Below are 26231 nucleotides of genomic sequence, written 5' to 3'. Positions count from 1 at the left end.
ATGAAAGCCACTAGCAGTTTGCATTCCTCTACCAAGTCACTAAATAACGTATGCTAATATACCTGTAAGTGAGCACTTACCTTTCTCTATGATATCTTGCCAAAGTGTCTGCACCAATATAGGGTCTGAATAACCAGCACAATGAATTATTGCAAGTTTACACTCTGCAAGTTTAAATGGGTCAGCAAATTCCCCATAAAGCTGTCGGAGAAAATGCCAACATTATACATACAACCAGAGATCAAGAGTCAGAAATTAATAGTGATGCACTCCTTGAAAATTAAAAATGATCAAAGATTTTATCCAAAGTTCTTAAAATACGATGTAAAGATGTGATGACATGCAGCTGGTCATAACTCCAGATTAAGAATGGTGAAGGCTTGGTAAACGCATTTAAATAGATTCCAACATGTGTGCCTCCACAGCCCCCCCGCCCCTCGGCTGGCAGGAAGATACTGCAATAACATGTCTTTTAAAATTAGCATTGTCTAAATCAGGGTTTAAAGAATCCTAGAAACATGGAAACACAAGTCTCAGGGTGCTTCATGGTACTTGGAGAAATGTCCAAGAGTTATTGAAAAAGGAACTGCTCTGAAGTACAGAGTGGGAGCGGCTTGGAGAGATAAGCAAAGATAAGTTACTTTTCCAAGACAATAAGCAAGGCCATAAAATAGATGGCAGGAGGTTTAAGGAAGCTTGATGTGAGGCTGAGAGATTCTTGAGAGAAAACAGCCCATAAAGAGCAGGTTAGCTCTTCCTAAGAGTCAGATACCACAGCAGTGATCTGTCAGCCCAGCAACATGCTCCCCAGGACGGCTTATCTTAATTTTGTGGAGATAGATTATCTCCACATTTTTTGCATTCTACTACAAAATGCAAAAAAAAAAAAAAAAAAACCAACCAAGGAATTTGTAGATATTAGGTGACTGCTACAGGAATTCACCTTGCTTTTTTATTACCTTAGTTATGTCCATTAGCTCAGAATCCAGCTGAGAAATTGCATCCTGTACAGAAGAATGATGGGAATACTGCCTTTGTAGTGTCTCTTGTATCTGAAGTTGGATCCTAGCAACCTAGTTTGGATTAAAAAAAAAAAAGCAAGTCTCAAGTTCTTGATGATAAATCAACAAGTACTTGAAGGAATGATTCCTAGTATCTGACTTTAAGTTGGTTAAAGTAAAAACAATGTATAAGTAACAGCATAGTGACTAGAGTTAATAATACTGTATTGCATATCTGAAAGTTGTTGAAGAAAATAGACTGTAAAAGTTCTTATCACAAGATTTTTGTCATTACGTATATAGTGATAAATGTTAATTAGACTTATGGTGATCATTTTGCAATATCTAAAAATACTGAATCATTACATTGTATACCTGAACTAATATAATGGTATGTGTCAATTATACTTCAATTAAAAAAAAATGAACGAATGAAGATTTCTATCATAACAAACTGGCAGCTCTTCATCACAACATAAAAGATCTCACAGGAAGTTTACTATGGCAGAGCGCCCTTGCTACCACGCTAAACACCCATCTCTCCCACTATTGCAGCCAAACAATGGCTAGACCCTATTTTCCAACCTCCTCTGTAGGGAGATAGGGCCATTAAGTTCTCTTCAAAGGAATGTAAGTGGAAGTCAAGTATGTCATTTCAGGGCTGAAGGTCTTTAAGAGAGTGAATGTGCTTATTACATGTGATTTTTTTCTCTTACTCCCTCTGACAGAAGAAAAAGGTAAGGCCATAGGGAATGGTAGAGCCAGAAAATAGAACTTGGGTATTAAAATCAATCAAGTGGAAGAAAGCCACTGGCTAATCAGGGACACCCACTCTGGATATTTGTGAATGAGAAATAAGCCTTTGTATTTGGACCATTATATACTTTTGGGTCTCTTAATTAGGGCAGGTTAGCCTACTCTACTTCACATATCTACTCATTAGCTTCCAGAATAAATGGTAAATGTTATATAATCTCCTTTGTGTTGGAATAGTTGGAAAAAAACTTTTGAAATGCCACAGAGAAAAAATTTAATTACAGCAATGTCCTGTGACCCAATGAAAGATTTATGTCTAAATATGAAAATAAATACATATAGGCAGAAGAGAGTAGAATTACTAATACTGACTGCTACTGACTTATGACTTACTAGAGGGAAGAAGGGAAAATGGAATAAATGCAGGCAAAGTTTAAGTATCTTTAGTGCTTACTTCCATTTTTTCTTCTAATTCATGAAGGAATTCACCATCCGCAGCTATCGATGAAATGGCAGTGGAACTTTTGGCACTAAGAATGGCTCGAGCAATGTACTCTAGTCGCTGCTGAAGTGAAATTTCTGTGCTGGGGGCGGGGGAGAACCTTATTTTTATTTATATGAATTCTTAAGGATCCAATATACAAATATATTAATTATGATGCACTATTTTGTATATACCAAATGAACATAAAAGGCCATTAGAAACTTGAAAAAACTATTAGAGGGGGGTGCCTGGGTGGCTCAGTCGTTAAGCATCTGCCTTCAGCTCAGGTCATGAGCCCAGGTCCTGGGATCGAGTCCCGCATCGGGCTCCCTGCTCCGCGGGAAGCCTGCTTCTCCCTTTCCCACTCCCCCTGCTTGTGGCTTGTGTTCCTGCTCTTTGATTAAAAAAAAGAGAAAAAGAAAAAACTATATTAGAGGACTTCTAATAAGAGAGATCTACAGTTTAAGGCAACAAATAAAAAAATACTTAAGTTTACATCCAAAAAAGTAACTATTTTAAAACTTTAATTCAGTATATTAAAACTTGGATTCTTCTAAACACTAAGGAAAATGTTTTGTTTTGTTTTTTTTAAGATTTTATTTATTTATTTGACAGAGAAAAACACAGTGAGAGAGGCAACACAGCAGGGTGAGTGGGGGAGAGGGAGAAGCAGGCTTCCCACGGAGCAGGAAGCCCGATGCGGGGCTCGATCTCAGAACCCTGGGATCATGACCTAAGCTGAAGGCAGACGCTTAACAACTGACCCACCCAGGCGCTCCTCAATGCTTTCTTTAATAAGATTCTTAACAGTCTTCAACATACACACTCAAAAATTTTTTGGTAATTTAAACCAATAATAGAGCAGAGGAAATTAGTCTAGAATTAGTAAAACATTTAAAATTATAAAGCCTTTGAGAAGTTTTTGTCCTTTTAATTAAGAATACTAATTAACTGCTTAGTAGGAAAGACTCTAAAGACATACTTTAAAGAAGAGATTTAGAAGACAGTTTGACTAGAGAGGGTCTTGGGTATTTAGTATCTCCCATACACTATTAAAAAAAAGAAAAAAAAACTGTAAACTTTAGGTAAATCCAAGTAAAAGCATAAAAACTCTACATACTATAACCTGAATAAGGTTTTATTTAATTTCTGAAATCTGGATGTATCTAGTTATAGGTCAGTTTTCAATCATTATTCATAGTAGTAAGGGTATTACACCATACCTATGCATGTCAGCCAATTTGGACAGGACACGAGCAGCATTACTAAAGCTTCTGTTCTTTTCATAATACCTCCAGAGTAAATCCATATAACGAACTTTGTTTTGATCAACTTTGGCCATTCGGACTAGATGTGGCTCCAGAAATGGAGAAGCAATCTGCAAATTATACAGTCACTCAGAAACATTTTCTCGACTAGGCATTTGCCCTTTATGTAGTAACTATAACATTTTTAAGTCAACTACAGGTATGTCTTACTTCATGAATACACAAGCAAAATTATAATCCAACAACAGAGGGCAACTTTTTCATTATAAATGATTTTTACCAGAGTTAACCAAAGAGTTGCTATGAAAAGTTGAATTAGGCTGATTAAACTAATCATAATCCAGTTACAAATTTTTTTTTTAATTTTTATTTTTTTGAGACAGAGTGAGCATGGGGGGCGGGGAGAGAACCCCAAGCAGGCTTCATCTCACAACCCCAGGATCATAACCTGAGACGAAATCAAGAGTTGAACGCTTAACTGACCAAGCCACCCAGGCATCCCCAATTACAAATATTTCAATAAACTTTGAAAACACAGCTACTGATTCCTAGACTCGGAACTCAAAGACATCCTTGCCATTATCAAATGCCACACATTTATTTTACAGACTAAAGAATACTGAGACTTAGGATAGTAAAAAGACACGTATGAAGTCACATACTAAATTAATGGCAGAGGTAAGGCCAAGTTTAGAACTCCTAATTCATAATCCAGTGATTCCCATCCCACAATATAAACAACCCAAATCAGCTTCACAATAACAAGAAAATTAGAGCAATAGTTTACTTTGCCCACCAGGAAAAGATATTACATTACTTGGCTTGACGCTAACACCTAATGGTAGGTTCAGGATAAGAAAATGAATTTCCTGTATTTATGTATTTTTTATTTTTATTTATTTTTAAAGATTTTATTTATTTGACAGAGAGAGAGAGAGAGAAAGAGATTGAGTGAGCACAAGCAGGGGGAGTGGCAGACAAGGGGAGAGGGAGAAGCAGGCTCCCCGCTGAGCAGGGAGCCCAATGCAGGGCTTGATCTCAGGACCCTGAGATCATGACCTGAGCCAAAAGCACATGCTTAACCGACTGAGCCACCCAGGTGCCCCTCCTTCAACTATGTATGTGCTACTTGAAAATACAAATTAACAATACCAGAATAAAAAAAACCTTTTTTTTACCTGTAATAACTTATCTGCAAGATCAGCTTGTATTAGCCAATTATAAAGGGCAATACTAAAGAGCTCATCTTTGGATCGTTGAGACAGTTTAAGCATTTGTTCAAACTAAAATAAAAAAATAGTAAGAATTAGCAGTTAAAGGCCCTCTTGCTGGACATCATAACATCAGCCTTATAAAATCCTGAAATCAAGAATCTTTAAATGTTTATTTCTAAGATCTACTACCTTTCCCAAGAGGAGCTGCTACCACTACCACAAAGAACTTCTAAACAATGTATTTTCAGGATAAAAATATGCTATGTCCCTTACGTGATGTCCTGCTTCTTCATTACTCAGCATATTGGGATCAGATGACAATACTGGAGGCCCAGGTTTTTTGGGTACACTGGGAGACTGAGGAGCAGCCTTACTTTGATTTACCAATTCTTGAAGTGTATCTGTAATACACTTGTAACTGTTTAATCTGAAAAAGAATGGAAAAGAAGCAACTGCATTATGTAATTAGACAGCAACTGACTAATTTAAATATACAGAATAATTTGAAGACTATTTTGGGGAAGAGATATATGTACACACACACATATATTTGGTATTAAAATATAAATTGTATACTTTTTCTAGGTTTGAGAAACATGTGGTTAACCATAAAAGGGTGAAGTCATAAAAATTAATGTATTAATAAAAAACATGTTTTAGATAGGTTATATATTTCCTTTATGGACACACATTTTTTTTTTCTTTAACAGTCACTACTAATTTGTGAACATTTAAAAATTGTAGCATAAAATAAAATAAAATACTAATCTTTGCCCAGAACCAGAAATTAGGTGGGCGGGGGGAAATGGTTCCAAATAAGTTATCTCATTTAAAATTGACATTAGTAAAGTGTCATAAAGCCACAGAGGCAAGTTCAAAAACATTTATAAGTCCTTAAGAATTTCCACCAGATTATGGGGCACCTGGGTGGCTCAAATGGCTGAGTGTCTGCCTTCAGCTCAGGTCATGATCTCCAGGTCCTGGGATCGAGCCCCACATCAAGCTCCCAGCTCAGCGGGAAATCTGCTTCTCCCTCTCCCTCTGCCTCTCCCCCCTGCTTGTGCTCTCTCTCTCTCAAATGAATAAATAAAATCTTTAAAAAAAAATTTCCACCAGACTAAAACTTGAACCCTAAACTAAGAATTATAATCCTAATTTAGGCCCGTGATAAAAAGACATTTTTAAGTGAAAGCGTAATTCAATTTTATAAGTGTTGTACTTAAGATATTATTTTCCTAATACAATCAATGAAACTGTACACCAAGAAAAGCTGACAAGAAGCTAAGGTGATAAAACTTGCCTTTCTTGGAAAGCCTGCAGTCCCACGATGTCTTCTTCTGGTTCTCCATGTTTATAGAAATGAAGTCCAAGACCCTGAGGATCTTTTTTTTCTGCAGCAGTAAGAGAGAGCTCCACTACACCCTCATAAAAACGGACTAATGGGAAAGGAAAAGGAAAAAGAGATAAGGCTTATTAAGCTGGATGCGTTCTTCCTTAGCTGGTTTATAAAAATACTGATCAAGGTTTTTACATCTCTACTGTATGCTAGTCACCTTGATAACACTATCATATAAAATATGTTTGGGGAATCTACCAAAGAATAAGGTACCAACATGCCTAAAAGGCAGCTATTAAGTATATTTTCTTCAATGGAAAAAAATTTTCAAAGTTAGAATAATAAAAGGGATGGATTCAGTTCCTTGATGGAAAAAAAACTTAGAATTCAAAACAGTATCTGTGCTAACAGTTATTACTTTTACATTACGCTAGATTTGATTTAAAGTAATTTAAAAGCAAGCAGACAGGTACTATTTTAAAAATTAGTCAAAAGAATTTAAAGCATCCAAAAAATAAATGTAACCCAGAATCTATCTAATACAGATAGTAGTTTAACTGGACAAGGATTGAAACTCCTGTGTTAAAAAGTTACACGTTTCAAGATATAAAAAGAGCATTATAGTTTTTGCAGAGGCTAGTGTAGTCATCAAATACTAAAACACAAGGCATGAGTTTCCCATGTCATATCACTTGGGAAAGTGAAGTTGAAGAGGGGTTTGCTTCTGGTAAGAGGCTCTTTATCAGTAGCTTGTTTTATTCAGTCGTTTTTCTCCTGAGTTAAGAAAAAGATATGAAAAACATTTTGTTTCTCACCTTGTCTATACTGAGCACAAACACTGGAAAGGTCCACTTGATTGCTGATTTTCTGATATTCCTTTAAGGATTCTCTTAACATTCTTTCCTTTTCAATCTTATTTTGAACTTGTCGGGAACGCTGGAGGAGTTCATTTGCCTAGAATCAGAGATGACAGGAACTTAAAAAGATGTAAAATCCAGCACATAGATGATGTTATCAATATAAGTCTTGGTCTATGTCTCAATTTACATCTGGTTTATTATCATAAAAAATAAAAACAACTCTACAAACTTACTTCTTCTTAATTTTAGGCAGAAAAATTTTTGACCAAAAAATCCTAGCTATTTTTAATTCTTTTCACAAATATTTTAAGCAAGATAGCTTTGACTGGTAAACCTCTTGCCTAGTCAATACATTATTGGTCAGCAGGCAGTCCATGTGATACTGATTTTTTTAATTATTTTCAACCTGTAAGAAAGGATCAATAAAAATTGCCCAATTAACTCTAACTTATTATAGACTTAAAGTTTTAGTAATTTTTAATTTCTAAGGAGAAACAGATTTAACCATTTAAAAAAACATGGTCTAAAAATACTATCAAGATTATGAAAAACTTAAACACACAAGGATTTTAAGAAATGATGTATTCCAACTCCTCTCATCATACAGATGAGGACTCTCGAGGCCATGAGAGGTTAGGAGACCTACCCAAGAGACGTCATATGTTAAGTAAAAGATGGTTTCTGATTCCAGTTCTATTGTGCTTTTTATACCATGAAACCCCCTTTACGAACACTGAAATAGCTGATAAAGCATCATACCTTAGAACAAATTGCATCATCAGTGCTATACAGAAGTGGGCAGATATCCTGTAAGTGTAAACTAATGCCATCAACAGCAGCATTATCTCTGATGTAGCAGTTGATAAGAGAAGCAATTAATGCCCCGGTCAGTTCCTTGTCCCTGATTACCAGATCTTTAAAGGTGGTGATTTTCAGCTGCTCTTGAAATTCCTAGGAGTATAAGAAAAAGTCCTTTTTTCTACCAAAAATATAGGAATATCCTATTTCTACCCGGAACAAAATTTCTTTAACAATTTAAAATAACCAAAAAATTAACAGACTCTATAATTCAAAAGGGAAAATATGCTAAACTATACAGACTAGCACATTTTTGCAAACTTTCATAGAATCATAGAAAATTGTTAAAGAACCCACGGTATGACCAGTCTAAATCTCTCAATTTACAAATGAGAAAAGTAAAATGTAGGCAGATCCAAAATTAGAGCCAGGTCTCCTGATTTTAGTCACAACCAGAAAGAATAATCACTTAGCTACATTAAAAAATCTGGGGCTTACAGGGCGCCTGGGTGGCTCAGTTGGTTAAGCATCTGACTCTTGATTTCAGCTCAGGTCCTACAAATGGACCTTGAGAGCTCGTTTGGAGGTTCTAGCAGAGACACACAGCTACTCGTATACTCTTCACCAAAGAATGGTCCGCCTCTATCAGGGAAGGTCATCCTCTTTGAGCACAAAGCTTTGGAAGGGATGCACATGGAGTGGTGAGGGAGAAAGGGGACAACTGCCTAGCCAGTCAGATCAGCCGAGTCAACCCTGGTAATCAATGGGCGTGACAGATTCACATCACACCTTTCCTTAGAAATACATAGTAAACTATACAGGAGTGAAATGACACGGTATCTGGGATCATCTTTAAAGTAATTTGGTAAAGAAAAAGAATAGATTAATAAAAGATGATAAAATCTTGAAAATGCTGAATACAAGGGGCACCTGGGTGGCTCAGTCGTTAAGCATCTGCCTTCGGCTCAGGTCATGATCCCAGGGTTCTGGGATTGAGCCCCACATCGGGCTCCCTGCTCAGCGGGGAGCCTGCTTCTCCCTCTCCCACTCCCCCCTGCTTGTGTTCCCTCTCTCGCTGTGTCTCTGTCAAATAAATAAATAAAATCTTAAAAAGAAAAAAAAGAAAATGCTGAATACAAGCGTATATGGGGATTATAATATAGTATTTACTCTATTTTTGTATACGTTTAGAAATGTTCACAATAATAGGTAGGAATACATTCCCCTCAGTGTCCTAACATTTAAATGAATGCAAATTGCCATTATACTTAAAAAGGATTCAAATGAGGACAGCAAGAGAAATATGACCCATTCATTTCTCACAATGGTAAACATCTTTCTTTAAAAGAAGAATGTTTAATTTAAGTCACTGGACTCTTTGAAATTACATGCAAAAATTTTGTGGATGTATCTGTATGCATTCTTTGAGGGTGGGAAGAAAGAGTTTTGATCAAATTCCCAAAGGGATCTGAAACCCAAATAATGGTTATAATCTACTGTTTAAAAAAAATATTTTTGGTAAAGATTTCATTCATATACCACGAGAACACGGTAAAATTCTCACATATTGTAAAAACTCGTGGTTTTGACAAAGCAGATCCCTCAAGCGTTCATGCTTTAGTGCAATCTTCCTTTAAGAAGATTTCCATTAAGCAGATATTAACTTACTCATAACCTAAATGCTTCTCCCCAAAAGTCCCCTCCCAAACCCAAATATAAGATTAAAGCTTACTCAAAAGAAAACAAACTAAGCACAGCATTAACAGTATGATCTTAAGGGAAAAGAAATCCTACCTTCTGAAGTTCTCCTACAATGACAGTGAATTGATGTTCACAAAGAAGCTTCCATAAAGCCAGAGCCTGGTATGATTTTCGAACCAACTGCTGGATTGCCTGAAGTGAAACCTTTTCACTCAGTTGAGCCTCTAATTACAAAACACAACTAATGAAGTTTTATACAATGACATAGGTTGTTTTGTTTTAAATAAAACAACACTTTACTTTCAATAAGAATAACTATAGTTAAGGCTGAAATCCTTAATGGTCTCCTCTTTCCCCTCATCACAGCCAACCATGATCATGATTTGTTGAATTCATGCTTTTTATCCTGTCATTATGTGTATGTGCTTCTATGCGCCTGTGTGTGTACACACAAACAACAAAAACACTGCTATTTTTAAACAATTTACACCACTTTTTCTACCCAGCTGTATTTTCACAGGCTATCTATATTAATAAATATAAATTTAATGTATTTAAATTACTGGATGTTCCATCACATAAGTATACCACAATTAGGTCCATTTTCCACCTTAAGGACATTTATATTGTCTCCTATGCTTTGCTACTAACACAACAATGCAATAAACATCCTTAAGAAAGGACTCCTGAAAAGCACTTTTTGCTAGGACTATGTTCCTCAAACCCTGGATTAAGATAAACTGGTGAAAAAAAACCAAAACAAAACAGGTGAGTCATGAAATCAATTCAGTCAGTCATGACAGCTTTTTTTTTTTTTTTTCTTAAAAAGGAAACAGAATTGGGGTGCCTGGCTGGCTCAGTCAGTAGACCATGCAACTCTTGATCACAGGGTTTTAAGTTCAAGCCCCACACTGGGCGTGGAGCCTACTTAAAAAAAAAAAGAAAAAAGGAAATATTAGAGTATAAAACAGGTACTTATTTCCTACAATTTTGTTTCGGTTGTGTATGTATGCTTTCAAACATCAGAGTCATAACGTAAAATGTATTCCTTACTATAAGGAAAAAAGTCCGATAAAGAGTACTATACGATGGGAGGTGCCTGGGTGGCTCAGTTGTTGAGCGTCTGCCTTCAGCTCAGGTCATGATCTCAGGGTCCTGGGATCGAGCCCCGCATCGGGCTCCCTGCTCAGTGGGGAGTCTGCTTCTCCCTCTCCCACTCCCCCACTGCTTGTGTTCCCTTTCTCGCTATGTCTGTCAAATAAATAAAATCTTTACCAAAAAAAAAAAAAAAAAAAGGACTGCTATACGATGTATCCATAGAAGTGACGCTGCTGGCTTTCAATATATATGCATTCTCAGCTTTTACAGGATAGTATCAAACTCTCTCCAAAGTAGTTGTTTTCAGTGTACATGTGCCAGCAATTTGAACCCTCCCTTTTGTTTTAATCCTTACCAGTGCTTGTTGTCAGGCTTAAGACCTACTGAAGTACCAATAGCAGTAATGAAAAAATGTTTATAAAATAGAAATGTTTATAAAACAGAAAACTAGATCTAGCAGGAAGGGACAAGAGTAAATGGCTGGGTCTTAATTAGCAAAGATCTATCAGCCAGAAATGGCTCAAACAGAACACAAAAATTCTTTTTTTTTAAACAATTGTTTTTTAAAGGATTTTATTTATTTATTTGAGACTGAGAGATACAGAGAGAGAGAGCATGAGCAGGGGGAGAGGCAGAGGGAGAGGGAGAAGCAGAGTCCCCACTGAGCCAGGAGCCCGATGTGGGGCTCCATCCCAGGATGCTGGGATCATGACCTGAGCCGAAGGCCGATTCTTTTTGCGGGGGGGGGTTCTTAACCATCTGAGCCACCCAGGCGCCCCTAGAACACAAAAATTCTTCTAAAAAACGGCAGGCAAAATTTAAGCAATGATTTATGATTCCAGATTACTTTGGAATAATAGATGATTATAAGTTTTCCATTACCTTGCTCTTTCCACGACTGTTACTACTTATAATAGACAAACAAAACCCAAAAATGTGATTCACATTTTTAACTCTATAAAAAGCTGTGTCACTAATCATTAGGAAGGAAAATACATCAAAAACCACAGTGATATGGTGATTAACATAACAATAAAAAATTAAAAAAAAAAACACAGTGAGATACCGCTTTGTATCTACTAGGATGGATATTATAAAAAGAGAAAAATAACGAGTGAAGATGTGAAGAAATTGAAATACTTTATGCACTACTAGCAGATATGTAAAATGGTGCATAGAGAATGGTATGGCAGTCCCTCAAAAATTAAAAACAGAATACCATATGATCCAGCAATTCCATTTCTGGGTATGTAACAAAGGAACTGAAAGCAAGGACTCAAATTTATATTTGTACAATACATTCATAGCAGAATTATTTCTAATACCTCAAAGGTGGAAGCAACCCAAGTGTTCAAAAACCCAAGTGTTTTTTTTTTTGCTTTCACGAAAATACACCCTAAAACCAGCATTCAGCGTTTGTGTTGTAGCGAGCCATTATACAGGCAGCATGCACCCTGCCAAACTCTTTTCCCAGAAACGATACACATCATCTCGGCATCAAGCCGCCACAACTTTGAAATGGGTCTATGGGCTTCTGTGCTTTATCTCTAAATGTGTCCTAAGGTGGGGCGCCTGGCTGGCTCAGTTGGAAAAGCATGTGACTCTGGATCTCAGGGTCGTGAGTTCAAGCCCCACAATGGGCATAGTGATTACTAACAAAAAAGTAAATAAACTTAAAAAAAAAAAAGTGTCCTAAGGAACAGAAAAGCCTAAGAAAGGTTATTTTTTGGGGTCTGGGAATGCTCAAAAATTTATCCATATAAATTAATGGTAATTACTTTCTCACTTTATGCCATTTGGCTTATGAAAGGTTTCACAGGAACACTCAGATAGCAGGGGAAACCTGTGTAGACATACAATGGAATAATATTGTCTTAAAAAGAAAGGAAATTTGGACATATGCTACAACACGGATCAACTCTGAAGACATACTAGCTGAAATAAGCCAGTTGCAAAGCTGGTCACTGTATAATTCCACTTATATGAAGTATATAAGGTAGTCAAATTCAGAGACAAAAAAAACAAACAGAAAACTACTGACAGTTGTTAGGGGCTGCGATGGTATGGAAAATGGGGAGCTTTGTTTCATGGGTACAGAGTTTCGTAAGATGAAAAAAGTTCTGGAGATGGATAGTGGTGATGTTTGCACAACAAAGTGAATGTGGTTAAAATGGTAAATTTTATATTATGCCTATTTTACAATTTAAAAACTTACTTTAAAAAAAAGGTATCATGTTTTCTTGTAAAGGAAAGGAAAAAACTTAATGGGCTGAAAGTTATGGGGCACCTGGGTGGCTCAGTTGTTAAGCGTCTGCCTTCGGCTCAGGTCATGATCCCAGGATCCTGGGATCGAGCCCCGCATCGGGCTCCCTGCTCAGTGGGAAGCCTGCTTCTCCCTCTCCTACTTCCCCTGCTTGGGTTCCCTCTCTCGCTGTCTCTCTCTGTCAAATAAAAAAAAAAAATCTTAAAAAAAAAAAAAAAAAAAGGGCTGAAAGTTATGGAAATACATGAGATCCATACAGTCCCACTTTTCTCAACCACACTGATGTTATTTAAATAAAAAATACTTGTGTTATCAAAAAACTAGATCTTACTGAGAGATGTCCACTGTTTTCTATTCAATCCACTGTTTTCTACTCGATGAATAAAACTCTTTATTGGGGTCATGTACAGTCAACTGATCAGAAGGAATAACTTACCATGAAACTTCCTCTGCAGTTCCTGTTGCATCTGCTGGGTATTTCCATTTTCAGGACGCATGAATCCTATCAGCCTCTGCTGCACTTTGGCTGTTGTACTGAAATAAATTCCAAAATGTGTATTTGTGTTTTCAACAGCTTTACTGAGATAGAATTCATATACCATACAATTCAACCATTTAGAGTACATAATTTGGTTTCTCAAAATATATTCATAGGGTTGTGCAACTATCACCACAATCTAATTTTAGAACATTTTCACCCACTCTCTATTAGCAGTCAATCCCCAACTCTCCCACCCCTACGCTAAGTAACTGCTGGTCTACTTTGTCTCTTTAAGTTTGCCTATTCTGAATATCTCATATAAATGAGCTGGGATACATTGTTAATATTCTTTTCCTCTGCAGAATAGTGAAATAATCACTGGCGAATCAATGATGATTTAAAACTGAAGCATTTTAATCTTGTGGATGCTTAAAGTTTCAATTATTTGGTTATTGTGATGTCCATTTTATTCAGAAAGGCTGAATAAATGGTTGCTTCTTTCTCTTTATCTGCCAAATTTAAAAGTAATGAATTGGTTTCTAGAATCCTTCAATGATGAGCAGTATTTTGGTGTCAGGTTACATAACATCCACCTTTTCCGTGTGCAGTTTTATGAGTTCTGACAGATGCATGGTGTCATGTAACTACCACCACAATCAAGATACAGAACAGTTCCATTATGCCCCAAAATTCTCTTGTGCTGTCTCTTCTATCCAAATCCTCTTCCCACCCACTAAGCCTGTCCACCACTGATCTCCTTTACCTCTATAGTTTTGTTTTGTTTTTTAAGATTTTATTTTTTGACAGAGAAAGAGACAGTGAGAGAGGGAACACAAGCAGGGGGAGTGGGAGAGGGAGAAGCAGGCTTCCCACCGAGCAGGGAGCCCGATGCAGGGCTCGATCCCAGGACCCTGGGATCATGACCTGAGCTGAAGGCAGATGCTTAACGACTGAGCCACCCAGGCGCTCCTTTTGTTTAAGATTTTATTTATTTACTTGACAGAGAGAGAGTGAGAGAGCACAAGCAGGGGGAGTGGCAGATGGAGAGGAAGAAGCAGGCTCCCCACTGAGCAGAGAGCCTGATGGAGAGCTCGATCCCAGGACCCCGAGAACACGACCCGAGCCCAAGACAGACACTTAACCGACTGAGCCACCCAGGCACTCCTACCCCTATAGTTTTGCCTTTTCCAATATGTCATACAAATCGATTCTGGCTTCCTTTCTATAGCATAATACATTTGAGAGTCATCCACGTTGTTGCATATATCAGCCCTCTGGAGAATGTCAGTCTTGTTTGTTTTAGCATGTAATCTATCTAGTGAAATCTGGTATTCACATTATAAGTGCTAATTGTCACGAAAAAGGGAAAATAAAAAGAGCTCTCAGAATTAAAAATATAATGGCCAGAAAAAAATGTATCAGAGAAACTGAACAGATGCTATTTTTTTTTTTTTAAGATTTTATTTGACAGAGAGAGACAGAGCGAGAGAGGGAACACAAGCAGGGGGAGTGGGAGAAGGAGAAGCAGGCTTCCTGCTGAGCAGGGAGCCTGATGCGGGGCTTGATCCCAGTACCCTGGGATCATGACCTGAGCGGAAGGCAGATGCTTAACGACTGAGCCACCCAGGTGCCCCAGATGCTATTTTTTTTTTAAATATTTTTATTTATTTGAGAGGGAGAGAGAGCACGCGAGCAAGCAAGAGCACAAAAGCAGGGAAAAGTAGAAGCAGATTCCCTGCTGAGCAGGGGACCCAATGCAGGCCTCGATCCCAGTGTGCCGGGATCATGACCTGAGCCAAAGGCAGCCGCTCAACCAGACTGAGCCACCTGAACGGTGCCCCTGAACGGATGCTGTTTAAAATATAATTGGGACACCTGGGTGGCACAGTTGGTTAAGTGCCAGACTCTTGGTTTCAGCTCAGGCCATGATTTCAGGGTTGTGAGATTGAGCCCAGCATCAGTCTCCGTGCTCACTGCGGAATCTGGTTAAGACTCTCCCTCTCCTTCTGCCTCCCCCAAAGTAAATAAATAAATCTTTAAAAAATAATAATAATAATTATATATACACACACACAATAATTGGGAACAACAACTCTAGGAATTCTGTAATCTACCGAACCACCACAACAACAAAAGGAAGGAAGAAAGAAAATTGTGGAAGAAAAGAGAAGAAACTGAGGCTAGATCCAGGAGAGTTAATAGGATTTTCCCAAGAAAAGGGAAATGATCAGATAGTACAATAAATAAAAAATAACAGAAGAAAATTCACCAAGGCTTAAGTCTAGTTCTAAATGCTCATTGAGAAAGTTTAGTTCTCAACACTCATTGAAAAAAGACATATTGAAGACATGGTGAAATTGCTAAATTTTCAGTAATAAAGACAAAAAGCATAAAAAAACTTCAAAGTTAACACAAGCCATTTACAGAGAAAAGAGAATCAGAAAGGCAATGTACTTTTCCTCTGCAATATTAAAGTTTAGGAAGAAAATGGAACAAAACTATAAATGAAAATCTGAGAGAAAATGGCTATGACCTTACAATCCCATTCTCGTTAGGCAATAAAAAGGGGTGAAGTAGTTATTTATGCTGCAACATGGACCTCGAACATGAACCTCAAAATAACGCTAAGCAAAAAAAAGCTAGATTCTAAAGACCATAAATTATATGATTCCATTAGCATGAAATGTCAAGAATAGGCAAATCTATAGATAGGATAGATTAATAAGTGTTTGAGGCTAAGGGGTGGAAATGACTGCAAATGGACAAAAGAACTGTCTTTGGGTTGAAGAAAATGTTCCCAAAATAGACTGTGATAATGGTTGCACAATTCTATATATTTACTAAAATTTGCAGAACCAAACATTTAAAATAAGTGAATCTTGCGGCATATAAATTACATCTTAAAAAGCTATTAACAAATACTCAGTGAGACTGTTGCAGGCATGAAGGGTTGGTTGAAATTAGAAAATGTTAATAAAGGAAAAAATATCTCTGGAAAATGCAGACATTTGACAAATTCCAATACTCACTTTATATGAAAATTCTTAAAACAGAAATGGATGAATACTTTCTTAGCATGAGAAACTGTATCTATGTAGGCATGATCTTTATTTATTTTTTAAAGATTTTATTTATTGGGGCGCCTGGGTGGTTCAGTCGTTAACCGTCTGCCTTCGGCTCAGGTCATGATCCCAGGGTCCTGGGATCGAGCCCCGCATCGGGCTCCCTGCTCAGCGGGAAGCCTGCTTCTCCCTCTCCCACTCCCCCTGCTTGTGTTCCTTCTCTCGCTGTGTCTCTCTCTGTCAAATAAATAAATAAATAAAATATTAAAAAAAAAAATTTTTACTTATTTATTTGACAGAGAGACAGTAAGAGAGGGAACACAAGCAGGGGGAGTGGGAGAGGGAAAAGCAGGCTCCCCGCCGAGCAGGGAGCCCGATGGGGCACTCGATCCCAGGACCCTGGGATCATGACCTGAGCCAAAGGCAGACGCTTAGCGAGTGAGCCGCCCAGGCGCCCCGGCATGATCTTTAATAGAGAAACACTACAAGCTTTCCCACTAAAGTCAGGAATAAGACCCAGATGCCCAGTGTACCTCCACTACTATTTAACACTGTGTTGGAGATATTAGCCTATACAGACAGGAGAAAGCAACTAGAGCCAGAAAGAAAAGGTAAAATTATCTCTATTTGCAGATGACAGGACTACATATTTGAAAAATCCAAAACACTCAATGAAAAAACTAACTAAAGAGAAATTAGTAAAGTAGCAGGGTATAAAATTAACAGACAACTGCAGTTATAACTGTAAAATTCAATAAACTGCTAAGAAACTATTAACAGAAGAATATAATGTTAAAAAGAAAAAAGAAAAAAAATACCTTACAACTAAAATTCCAGCTAATTTCCAAGGAGGATACTGGTGGAGGGCAGGGGAAAAAGGAACGGTAATAGCTTCTGTCCAATTACTAATGCTGACAGAGATGTGTATTTTTCAGAATTTAAAACTAACTACTAGAGAAAGAAAATCATGTATAAAACTTCTAAATCTGTGTTTGGGGTAGGGAGAGGTCTGATCAATCCAGTAAAATAAGGGGATGGGGAAGGAAAGAAAAACAAAACACACAATAAAAAGCACAAATTCAGGATGGTGAAAATAAGATCAAACATTAAACTAATCCCAAACACGGGAAGAGGTTATATTGTCTTATTAAAAGACAGACTCTTAAACTGGGTTAACAGAAGAAGGGAGAAATCAATTTATACATTAAGATATACTTTAGAGTGTTCCAAAGGCTCAAAATAAAGAAAACTGGTTTAACTTTCTCAGGAGACAACTAAATACTACATATCAACATTTTAAAAAGTTCTTACACCCAATAATTCTACTTCTCAAGAAATTCATCTGAAGATTACTGAACAAGTACACCAACATGTATAAAGAGGAGTAATCACTGTACCTTCTTTATAACATGAAAAAACAGAAACACTGCAATTATTAATAGAGTTACACCATTAAATGTCTGCATATAAATAATGGAAAAATATGTAGCCAATATAAAAATTATTTATTCTTGGGCGCCTGGGTGGCTCAGTTGTTAAGCATCTGCCTTCGGCTCAGGTCATGACCCCAGGGTCCTGGGATCGAGCCCCGCAACGGGCTCCCTGCTCAGCAGGAAGCCTGCTTCTCCCCCTTCCGCTCCCCCTGCTTGTGATCCTGCTCTCGCTGTGTCTCTTTGTCAAATAAATAATAAAATCTTAAAAAAAAAAATTATTTATTCCACTGATTTGGAATGTTGTAGAAGATATGGTAAGTATATACAATGTTTCATAAAAGTGTGCCTATTTAGATTCTATTTGCAGTTTATTTAATTTTCTTTTTTTTTTTTTAAAGGAGAAGACCTAAGGTAAGAGCAGCAGGAGAAAGATACAATGTTGAACATGATGTCACAGAACAGTCTCTCTGTCCCACTGAGTGACAGCTGCCCCTGGCACGGTTCCACGGCCAGGATGCAATCAAGGGTTTTCTTTCAGCACCAGCTACCAAATCCTGGCCCCAATGTCAGGGGAGGACCTGTGAAAGTGCTATATTTACAGTTTTAAAGAAACACATATTTATATATTTCATATAGTTTATACTGTTATACTACAGATCATAAATTTTCTGGGCAGTAAAGTGAAATCTTTACAAAAAGCCCATATTATTTCTATAATAAAAAAAATTTTTATCCTAAACATACGCCCACACAAAAACCTTTATAGGTATGTTCACATCAGCATTTTTCATAGCAACCAAAAAGCTAACATAACCCAAATGAGCATCACCTGATGAACTGAAAAATGAAACAAAATACCGATACACGTTAAAACACGTGAACCTTGAAAATATGCTAAAAGAAGCCAGAAACAAAAGGCCACATTTCCATTTACATAAAAGATCCAGAATATGGCAGATCCACAGACACAGATAGATTAGTGGTTGTTAGGGACTGGAAAGGAAATGGGGAGTGCTATGGACTGTTTGTGTCCCACCATGTTCCAGTGTTGAAGTCCCAATTCCCAGAGCGATGGTATTAGGAGATTGGGCCTTTGGGAGGTAATTAGGTTTAGATGGAGTGATGAGAGTGAAGCCCACACAATGCGATTAACAGCCTTACAAGAAGAGACCAGAGAGACTGTCACCTAGTTTTCTCTCTGCCATGTTAGGACACAGAAAGAAAGTAGCTGCCTGTAAACGACGAAGAGGGTCCTCACCAGAACTCAACCATACTGGCACCCTGATCTCAGACTTCCAGCCTCCTGAACTGTGAGAAATAAATGTTTGTTGTTTAAGCCATTCTATGGTATTATTTTTACTGTGGTGTGAACAGGGAGTGACTGCTAATGGGTAAAGGGTTTCTTTTTGGCATGATGAAAATGTTCTGGAATTAGATAGTGGTGGTAAAAGCATAACCTCATAAATATGCTAAAAACCACCGAACTAAATATTTAAAAGGATGAATTTTATAATGTGAATTATATCTCAGAGAGAAAAAGGAAAAAATAGGCAAATAAATCTTGTTTATTCTTACTTTGGATTTCCTAATGGTCCCCCTGCAAATTGGGAGTTTCTGTCTAGAAATTCTTGCAAACCTTTTAGTTCTTGTAGCACTGACTCCAACAGTTGGGAGGGAACACTACTTTCAATCTGTAAGAAAAAAAGTATTTTCAAAAGCTTTAAAACACTGAAAAAGTGTATATGTAAAAAACATACTCTTTATAACTGAATGTCAAGTTTTAATAAACAGTAATTATTTATGCTTGTTGCAGAATAAAGGACTAGATAGCCACATCCCTCCTGTCCTGCTCTGGTTTGTTTTAGGTATAATTTACAGACAGTAAAATAAACACATCTTAAGTGAATATCTTGATAGCTTTTTATACTTTAATTCAGTCACCACCCAGACCACAATACAGAATATTTCCAACACCCAAGAAGTTCCCTAATGCTCCTTTCTAGTCACTAGTCATTCCATCTCCCAGCAAACCACTTTTCTTATTTGTCACCATAGGTTAGCTTTGCCTGTTCTTGAACTTCATATAAATGGAATCATGTACTATGTTAAATAAATATATTCTTCTTCTTAGAAATGTGAACTTTAAAAGAGTATCAGAATCGAAAAAATATTTGGTATCTTTCAGATTTAAAAAGAAAAAATCTTAAAATAAATTGCATTCATATTTCATGTTTAAAAAATTTTACTACCTGAATTTATGAATTTATGATAATACAAAGGTTTATAGAATTTATTCTTTTTTTTTTTTAAGATTTTATTTATTGGGGCACCTGGGTGGCTCAGTTGGTTAAGTGTCTGCCTTCTGCTCAGGTCCTGATCCCAGGGCCCTGGGATCATGACCTGAGCCAAAGGCAGACCTTAACCGACTGAGCCACCCAGGCACTCCTACAGGATCTATTCTTAAAGTACTCTAGAAAGTATATTTATGCATGGAAATTAGTACTGGGTTCATGGAATTCGGGAGCATATAAGCGAAATATTAAATAGTAGCTTTGAGTAAATATTAAGGATTAGGACTTACTCTGTTTAACCCTCACAACAGGTTATTATTCTCACCTTATAGTGAGGTATCAGACTGAAATATTAAGAAAATGACTCATCATTTATATAAGTGACGGAGCTGGGACTTCACCCAGGGCAAGGAGTTTATTGGACATGTACACAAACACGTCCATAAAAGAATAATCAACATCTTGTTTCTAACACCAAGAAATGTGAAACAATCTATTTATACAATTAATACCATAAAATGGTTACATACAGCAATGGAATACATTATACAACACACTTACTGCAGTGATTTCTCTGTTGCCACTCTTGAATACTCTTTCCACAACTAAACTCGCATCCCAGATATTTCTAAAATAAAAAAGTTTTAATAATTATGCTGTATAAACAAAAACAATTACAATATGTAGTAAATTCCTGTCTGTGTGTTTATCAAAGTACAGCAATGATTTAATACTTCACAAAGTTATCCAAAAGAATGGAAAACAAGAAAATTTCTAAACCTGATATACCTAAGTTATTTCACATAATGAAATACTGCTGAGAAAAAATCAAAAGACTCTGGGCAATGAACTGTAAACAAAGTTTATAATGCAAAAACAAATTTATAAAAGAGTATTGCACTGCTTCACATTTTAAGCAAATGATTCAAATGAAAGCATCCACCTCAAATCTAAGACAAATATATAGCAGACAGGATAATTAACTGGATGATATGGTAGACTAATTGCAAAAATGGCTGTAATTCTTTGTCCCTCCTTATAGTTATCCTTTACAAATGACTCTGATGTGTCTCTCATAATGAGTTTATTTCCCATGTTTGAATGGATTCAATTTTTTTTTTTAAAGATTTTATTTATTTATTTGACAGAGAGAGACATAGCGAGAGAGAAAACACAAGCAGGGGGAGTGGGAGAGGGAGAAGCAGACTACCCTCTGAGCAGGGAGCCCGACGCGGGGCTCGATCCCAGGACCCTGGGATCATGACCTGAGGCGAAGGCAGACACTTAACGACTGAGCCACCCAGGTGCCCACCCCCTGGCTTTTTAAAAAGATTTTATTTGAATGAATTCTATTTTTTAATCTGGGTTGGCCTGGAGATGTTTCCCTGGCCCAGTGAATGAGGTTAAAATAATGGTAAGCCAACTTTAAACCTAGGCATCAAGAAGCTTTGCAAATTTCTACCCTGTCTCATGGGACTTTGCCATCACCAAGGGAATAACCCCTGGCTAACCTGCTGGAGGATGAGAGACCATGTGAAAAACAAAAACCCAATTGTCCCAGCAGAGACCATTCTACACCTGCATACAAACATGACCCTAAACATGTGAGACTCCAGCCAAGATTGACAGGGCTCTCTTCAATCCCACAGCTGAATGAGTATAAATGAGTTAGTCTAGCTAAGACCAGAACCACCTAGCTGACTTGCAGATACAGGTCACTGAGTTAATGGGGTGGTTTGTAACACCATATGTTAATATGTATGTGTATACATATATATAAAACACAACAAATATAGATGGTTAGATGATTTAAAAAAAAGCTAAATAGAAAACAATTTTATTAATGAACAAGTGAACTAAATAAAACTGTAAGTTAAATTTAACAGGAATAAATGATGTCCCAAATTTAAAGTTAAAAATATTCAACTACACAAAATAGGACAAGGTGAGCAATAGTTGGTTATTCCATGCAAAACTTACCCCATGATTCGAGAAAAGTAAATGCAAATACCATTGTGTTTTCCAGAGTACACAATCTCTGGTGCAGCCATACAACTCATACTTGCGGCCTGAGTTGCTGGGTTTCCTGAAACACACACTGGAGTTGACATGGCAGGAGGATGTACACCTTGTACACAACATAAGAAAGACAAATCTTTAAATTTAACCTTAAACATTCAGCATCCTCAATAACCACAGCCTGTGTATGTAGGCCCAAAGGTAAGAATATTTACAAAAATACTGGAATAAATAGGTATTGAATTTGGTTTTCCCTGGTAAGAAGAGACTCAGATTGGATAGATGCTCCCAGGTAGGCTTTCTAAGTGTCGGCATGCAGGATAAAAGGCAAGAAAGCTTGCAATCACTCCTCCTTAATGTTGGGAGTCAAACAGAGCTAATTATACAGATTTCATGGCTGCATATTAAATCCTGGTACCCAGATAAGGAGCTTTCAGGTATACTACTAAAGGTGTTCCTACACAAAGGCATTCATGGCCAAATGTCAATACTTGCTTGGATGTAACTTCTATTCAACTACATTATTTTCAAGAGACTAGGGGAAGTTAATATTTCTTTCACTAAGCATTAAGGATAACAGTGTTAGCTCTTCAAAAAGAATAGTAGTAGCAATATAAAACAAAGAAAAGAGGTACCTTGAGATGGTGTTCCCAAAAATGATGGATTTGGATATGGACTACCACTAGGAATAGGAGAACCTAAAAAGGAAAGAAGATATAAAGATTTATAAAATAACCTCCCAATCTTTTAAATCTGATTAAATTAGGAGAAGCTGTTTCTCAGCATGAGTGCGGAGTGGCACTATCCATGAAATATTTAAGATTTAAGGACTCCGCTGATTTCCCAGGCATTTTCTAAACTCCCACTGCAGAAAACATTGAGGTGGGAGTTTACTTGTTATGAAATCATTCACCTCCTTCCTTTTGGATAAATAACAAATGAGTTCTATAAATACTACTGGTTATATGTTATTTTGTTCTCTAACATGCATAAAGAACTCAGTATTAATATATCCTTGCTTTTAAAAGTCAGACATCTATAGAACTGTATTCACCAATAAAACAGTAGCAAGTAAATAAATATAAGGAAAAGCATTGTTCATTAAAATATGCTAAGCAGTTTCTAAAACTCAAACTATTAGAAATAGTCTCATTTCAGTATTTTGTACTCACTAGAGTAGACAGGAGACCCCAAGATGGGACCAACATTACTTGGAGCAGGGAGAGTGGGTGGAAATCTCATCTGTGCTTCACCACCGTACCTGTTTTTATGACAACAGAGGCTGATCTTATTCAGTGAAATTATCCACCTTAAAAGATGGAATTGTTCCAAGTCCTGCTAGCTCCCAAATAAATGCTTTAAACATTACAGACTTTAATGTATTTTACAGTACTTATATCTATAAGCATAGATACAATACTTATTTAGAAACTGTTGACTTGAACCTCTACCAGAAAGAATTATAAGCGACTCTAGCAATTTCTAAGGGTCAGCAATGCAGAGAATTTACTTAAGAGTATATGGCACTGTAATTTTCATACCAGATTACAGTTAGATAGCACTTGAAAAACTGTTTTAAACAAATCACATTTCAAATTCTTACCTATAGCTAAATATTTTCCAAATAAAAATATCGTTTTGATACCAAGTTTCCTTAAAGTGATTTAGAATCCCTCAATGCCAATGATACAGGTAAAGCAGAATCGATATAGTGTTTTAGGAAGTAAAAAAGATACGGTAACTGGAGTAGAAAGAAGTGTAGAAAAAAGACTAGACAGAAGAAGTTGGAGAACAGAACCCAGAGCAAGGGTAACAATTCATACATTGTATTTATCTAGCTACGTCTATTAGCATTATAATCTTTCCAGATTTCATCCTTTTGCAAAAAAATTTTACTATCTTGCCTATATAGTTCTTCAACTGTTTGGTAAGCCCTTAAACTACCACATTGACCAATGCTATCATTAAAAAAAGTGGCCAAGAACAAAAGAAAACTGACATATACCTGAAGAAAGCCCGAGTGGCCCATGCAGATACTTCTCTATCACAGGCAGCAGTGGAACAAGCAAGGATAAGGCAGGTTGCACAAGCCTGGTCTTCCTATTTAAAAAAAAAAAAGTTTCTTCCCTTATAGTAAACATAAACATTTAAAAAGAAGTTTTGGTTATTCTTGTATCCAGTGTTTCAATTTGTGCCTAGCACAGAGCAGGTGCTCAATATATATCTGCTAAGTGAATGAAATCAGTTGGTATGAAAAAGGAGAACGTTTATCAGAGGCACTATCATTAAAGGGTGCTTTTTCTTTTTATCTAGACTCTATTTTAGTCTATAGTTTATTCCCCTAATTTTCTTTCTCATGGTCTTTTTACCTTTTAGAAAATAACAACAACAATATAGCTATTTATTAAGTACCTGACATGTGCCAGGTACTATTTTAAAAGGTTAGCATATATTAACTCCCACATCATACACTATTATAATGCCTGTTTTACACATGAAGAAACTGAAGTTCACAGAACTAAAGTAATCTAACCTGGTGGCAGAGCTGGTGATTTGAATCCAGTCTCTCTGTACTTAACTTTGATCTGATATTCTTGATCTTAAGCTTTCTGAGTTTTACTTTCTCAATTCTAGCAATGGCTTTGAAATACTAATGGCATTATCACTACTGCCCCAAATTTTTTCATCAGGTCATTGGCAAAAAAATTTAAAAAAAAAAAAAATTAAAAATTAAAAAAAAGGGGGGCGCCTGAGTGGCTCACAGTTGGTTAAACGTCTGCCTTCGGCTCAGGTCATGATCCCAGGGTCCTGGGATCAAGCCCCGCATCGGGCTCTGTGCTCGGCGGGAAGCCTGCTTCTCCTTCTGCATGCCACTCTGTCTATCTGTGCTCTCTCTATCTCTCTGTCAAATAAATAAAATCTTAAAAAAAAAAAAAAAAAGATTTGTCCACAAATATCCTGTGTTTTAATAAAAATGTATTTATCATATAACTTGAACATGAGTTTCTTACTAGTATACTTTAAAATAAGAACTTATCAATAACAGATAAAAATCTGAGTTTACTGTATAAGCTTTACTTATTAATACTGCTCCCAAATATTAGTACATAGATAATGACCAATGTAAAGAAAGAAAGACTGCTAAGAGTACCTATTAATTACAGTATTTTGATCCTAGCTTACATAAAATTCAGGTATTATTCTCATTGTTTTATTGTTTAAAATATCATAACATTTTTTTTAAAAAGTACAAATAATTACCTGATGTAATTTAAAGAATCTTTCAATCTCTTCTCCATCTCCACCCACATTACTCACGAGTAGGTGTCTCAGTTGATCTACAGGTCTAAGTTTATGAAACATAAGACTTCCCTAAAAAGTTTAAAAAAAAAAAAAAAACCACAACCATAAGTAATAGATTTATCTGGCATGGCTGGCATCAACTGACCCTGCTATTTTATTTAATAAAATCAACAAAACAAAAAAAACCCCTTCAAGAATACAAAGTAAACTGGCCAAAAAGAACATCTACATTTCAACTCCCAACCTATACTAGGTCTATATATGCCCAAAGAAAATTTAATAAGAAAACAATGCTCTGAATGTCCACAATGCCAAACTGTGGAAGGAGCCAAGATACCCTTCAAGAGATAAATGGATAAAGAAGATGTGGGTCAAATATACAATGGAATATTACTCAGCCATCAGAAAGGATGAATACCCACCATTTGCATCGACATAGATTGAATGGAGGGGACTATGCTAAGTGAAATAAGTCAAGCAGAGAAAGACAATTATCATATGGTTTCACTCATACGTCGAACATAAGGAATAGCGTGGAGGACCACAGGAGAAGGGAGGGAAAACTGAATGGAAAGAAATCAGAGAGGGAAACAAACCATGAGAGACTCTGGACTCTGGGAACCAAACTGAGGGTTACAGAAGGGAGGGGGATATGGGGTGGGGTCACCAGGTTATGGGTATTAAGGAGGGCATATGTGGTGAGGAACACTGGGTGTTATACGCAACTAATGAATCATTGAACACTATATCAAAAACTAATGATGTACTATTATGTTGGCTAACTGAACATAAAAAAAGATATCACCTCAAAAAAACAAACAAAAAACACTGCTCTGTAACACACAAAATGTGTTCAGAGGGCA

At 36.7% G+C, this 26231-nt stretch overlaps 1 protein-coding gene and 1 non-coding gene across 3 annotated transcripts in view; both read right to left on the bottom strand.

Annotated features, from left to right (window-relative positions):
- NUP155 (nucleoporin 155) overlaps positions 1-26231 on the bottom strand; it is a 64956-nt gene that overhangs the window by 12889 nt on the left and 25836 nt on the right. The window contains exons 14-31 of one of the 2 annotated variants that reach the window (XM_021696282.2): positions 25327-25437; positions 24071-24165; positions 23238-23326; positions 22701-22763; positions 22027-22174; positions 20608-20674; positions 19331-19446; positions 13216-13313; positions 9512-9642; positions 7679-7870; positions 6875-7013; positions 6024-6159; positions 4997-5150; positions 4688-4792; positions 3465-3619; positions 2212-2341; positions 960-1073; positions 81-201 (exon numbers count right to left, since the gene is read on the bottom strand). In XM_021696282.2, coding sequence (XP_021551957.1) covers positions 81-201; positions 960-1073; positions 2212-2341; positions 3465-3619; positions 4688-4792; positions 4997-5150; positions 6024-6159; positions 6875-7013; positions 7679-7870; positions 9512-9642; positions 13216-13313; positions 19331-19446; positions 20608-20674; positions 22027-22174; positions 22701-22763; positions 23238-23326; positions 24071-24165; positions 25327-25437 — 2164 coding nt within the window. The remainder of the gene's footprint in view (positions 1-80; positions 202-959; positions 1074-2211; positions 2342-3464; positions 3620-4687; positions 4793-4996; positions 5151-6023; positions 6160-6874; positions 7014-7678; positions 7871-9511; positions 9643-13215; positions 13314-19330; positions 19447-20607; positions 20675-22026; positions 22175-22700; positions 22764-23237; positions 23327-24070; positions 24166-25326; positions 25438-26231) is intronic. The other variant, XM_044916947.1, reaches the window with a different exon arrangement.
- On the bottom strand, positions 18221-18348 carry LOC123325435. Its single transcript, XR_006540439.1, has one exon. It is a non-coding gene; the product is annotated as a small nucleolar RNA SNORA30/SNORA37 family (small nucleolar RNA).

Source organism: Neomonachus schauinslandi, chromosome 7 (assembly GCF_002201575.2).
Source record: "Neomonachus schauinslandi chromosome 7, ASM220157v2, whole genome shotgun sequence".
Classification (NCBI taxonomy): Eukaryota; Metazoa; Chordata; class Mammalia; order Carnivora; family Phocidae; genus Neomonachus; species Neomonachus schauinslandi.
The sequence above is the reverse complement of the archived record's forward strand: the minus strand, read 5'-3'. Positions and strand labels throughout refer to the sequence as shown.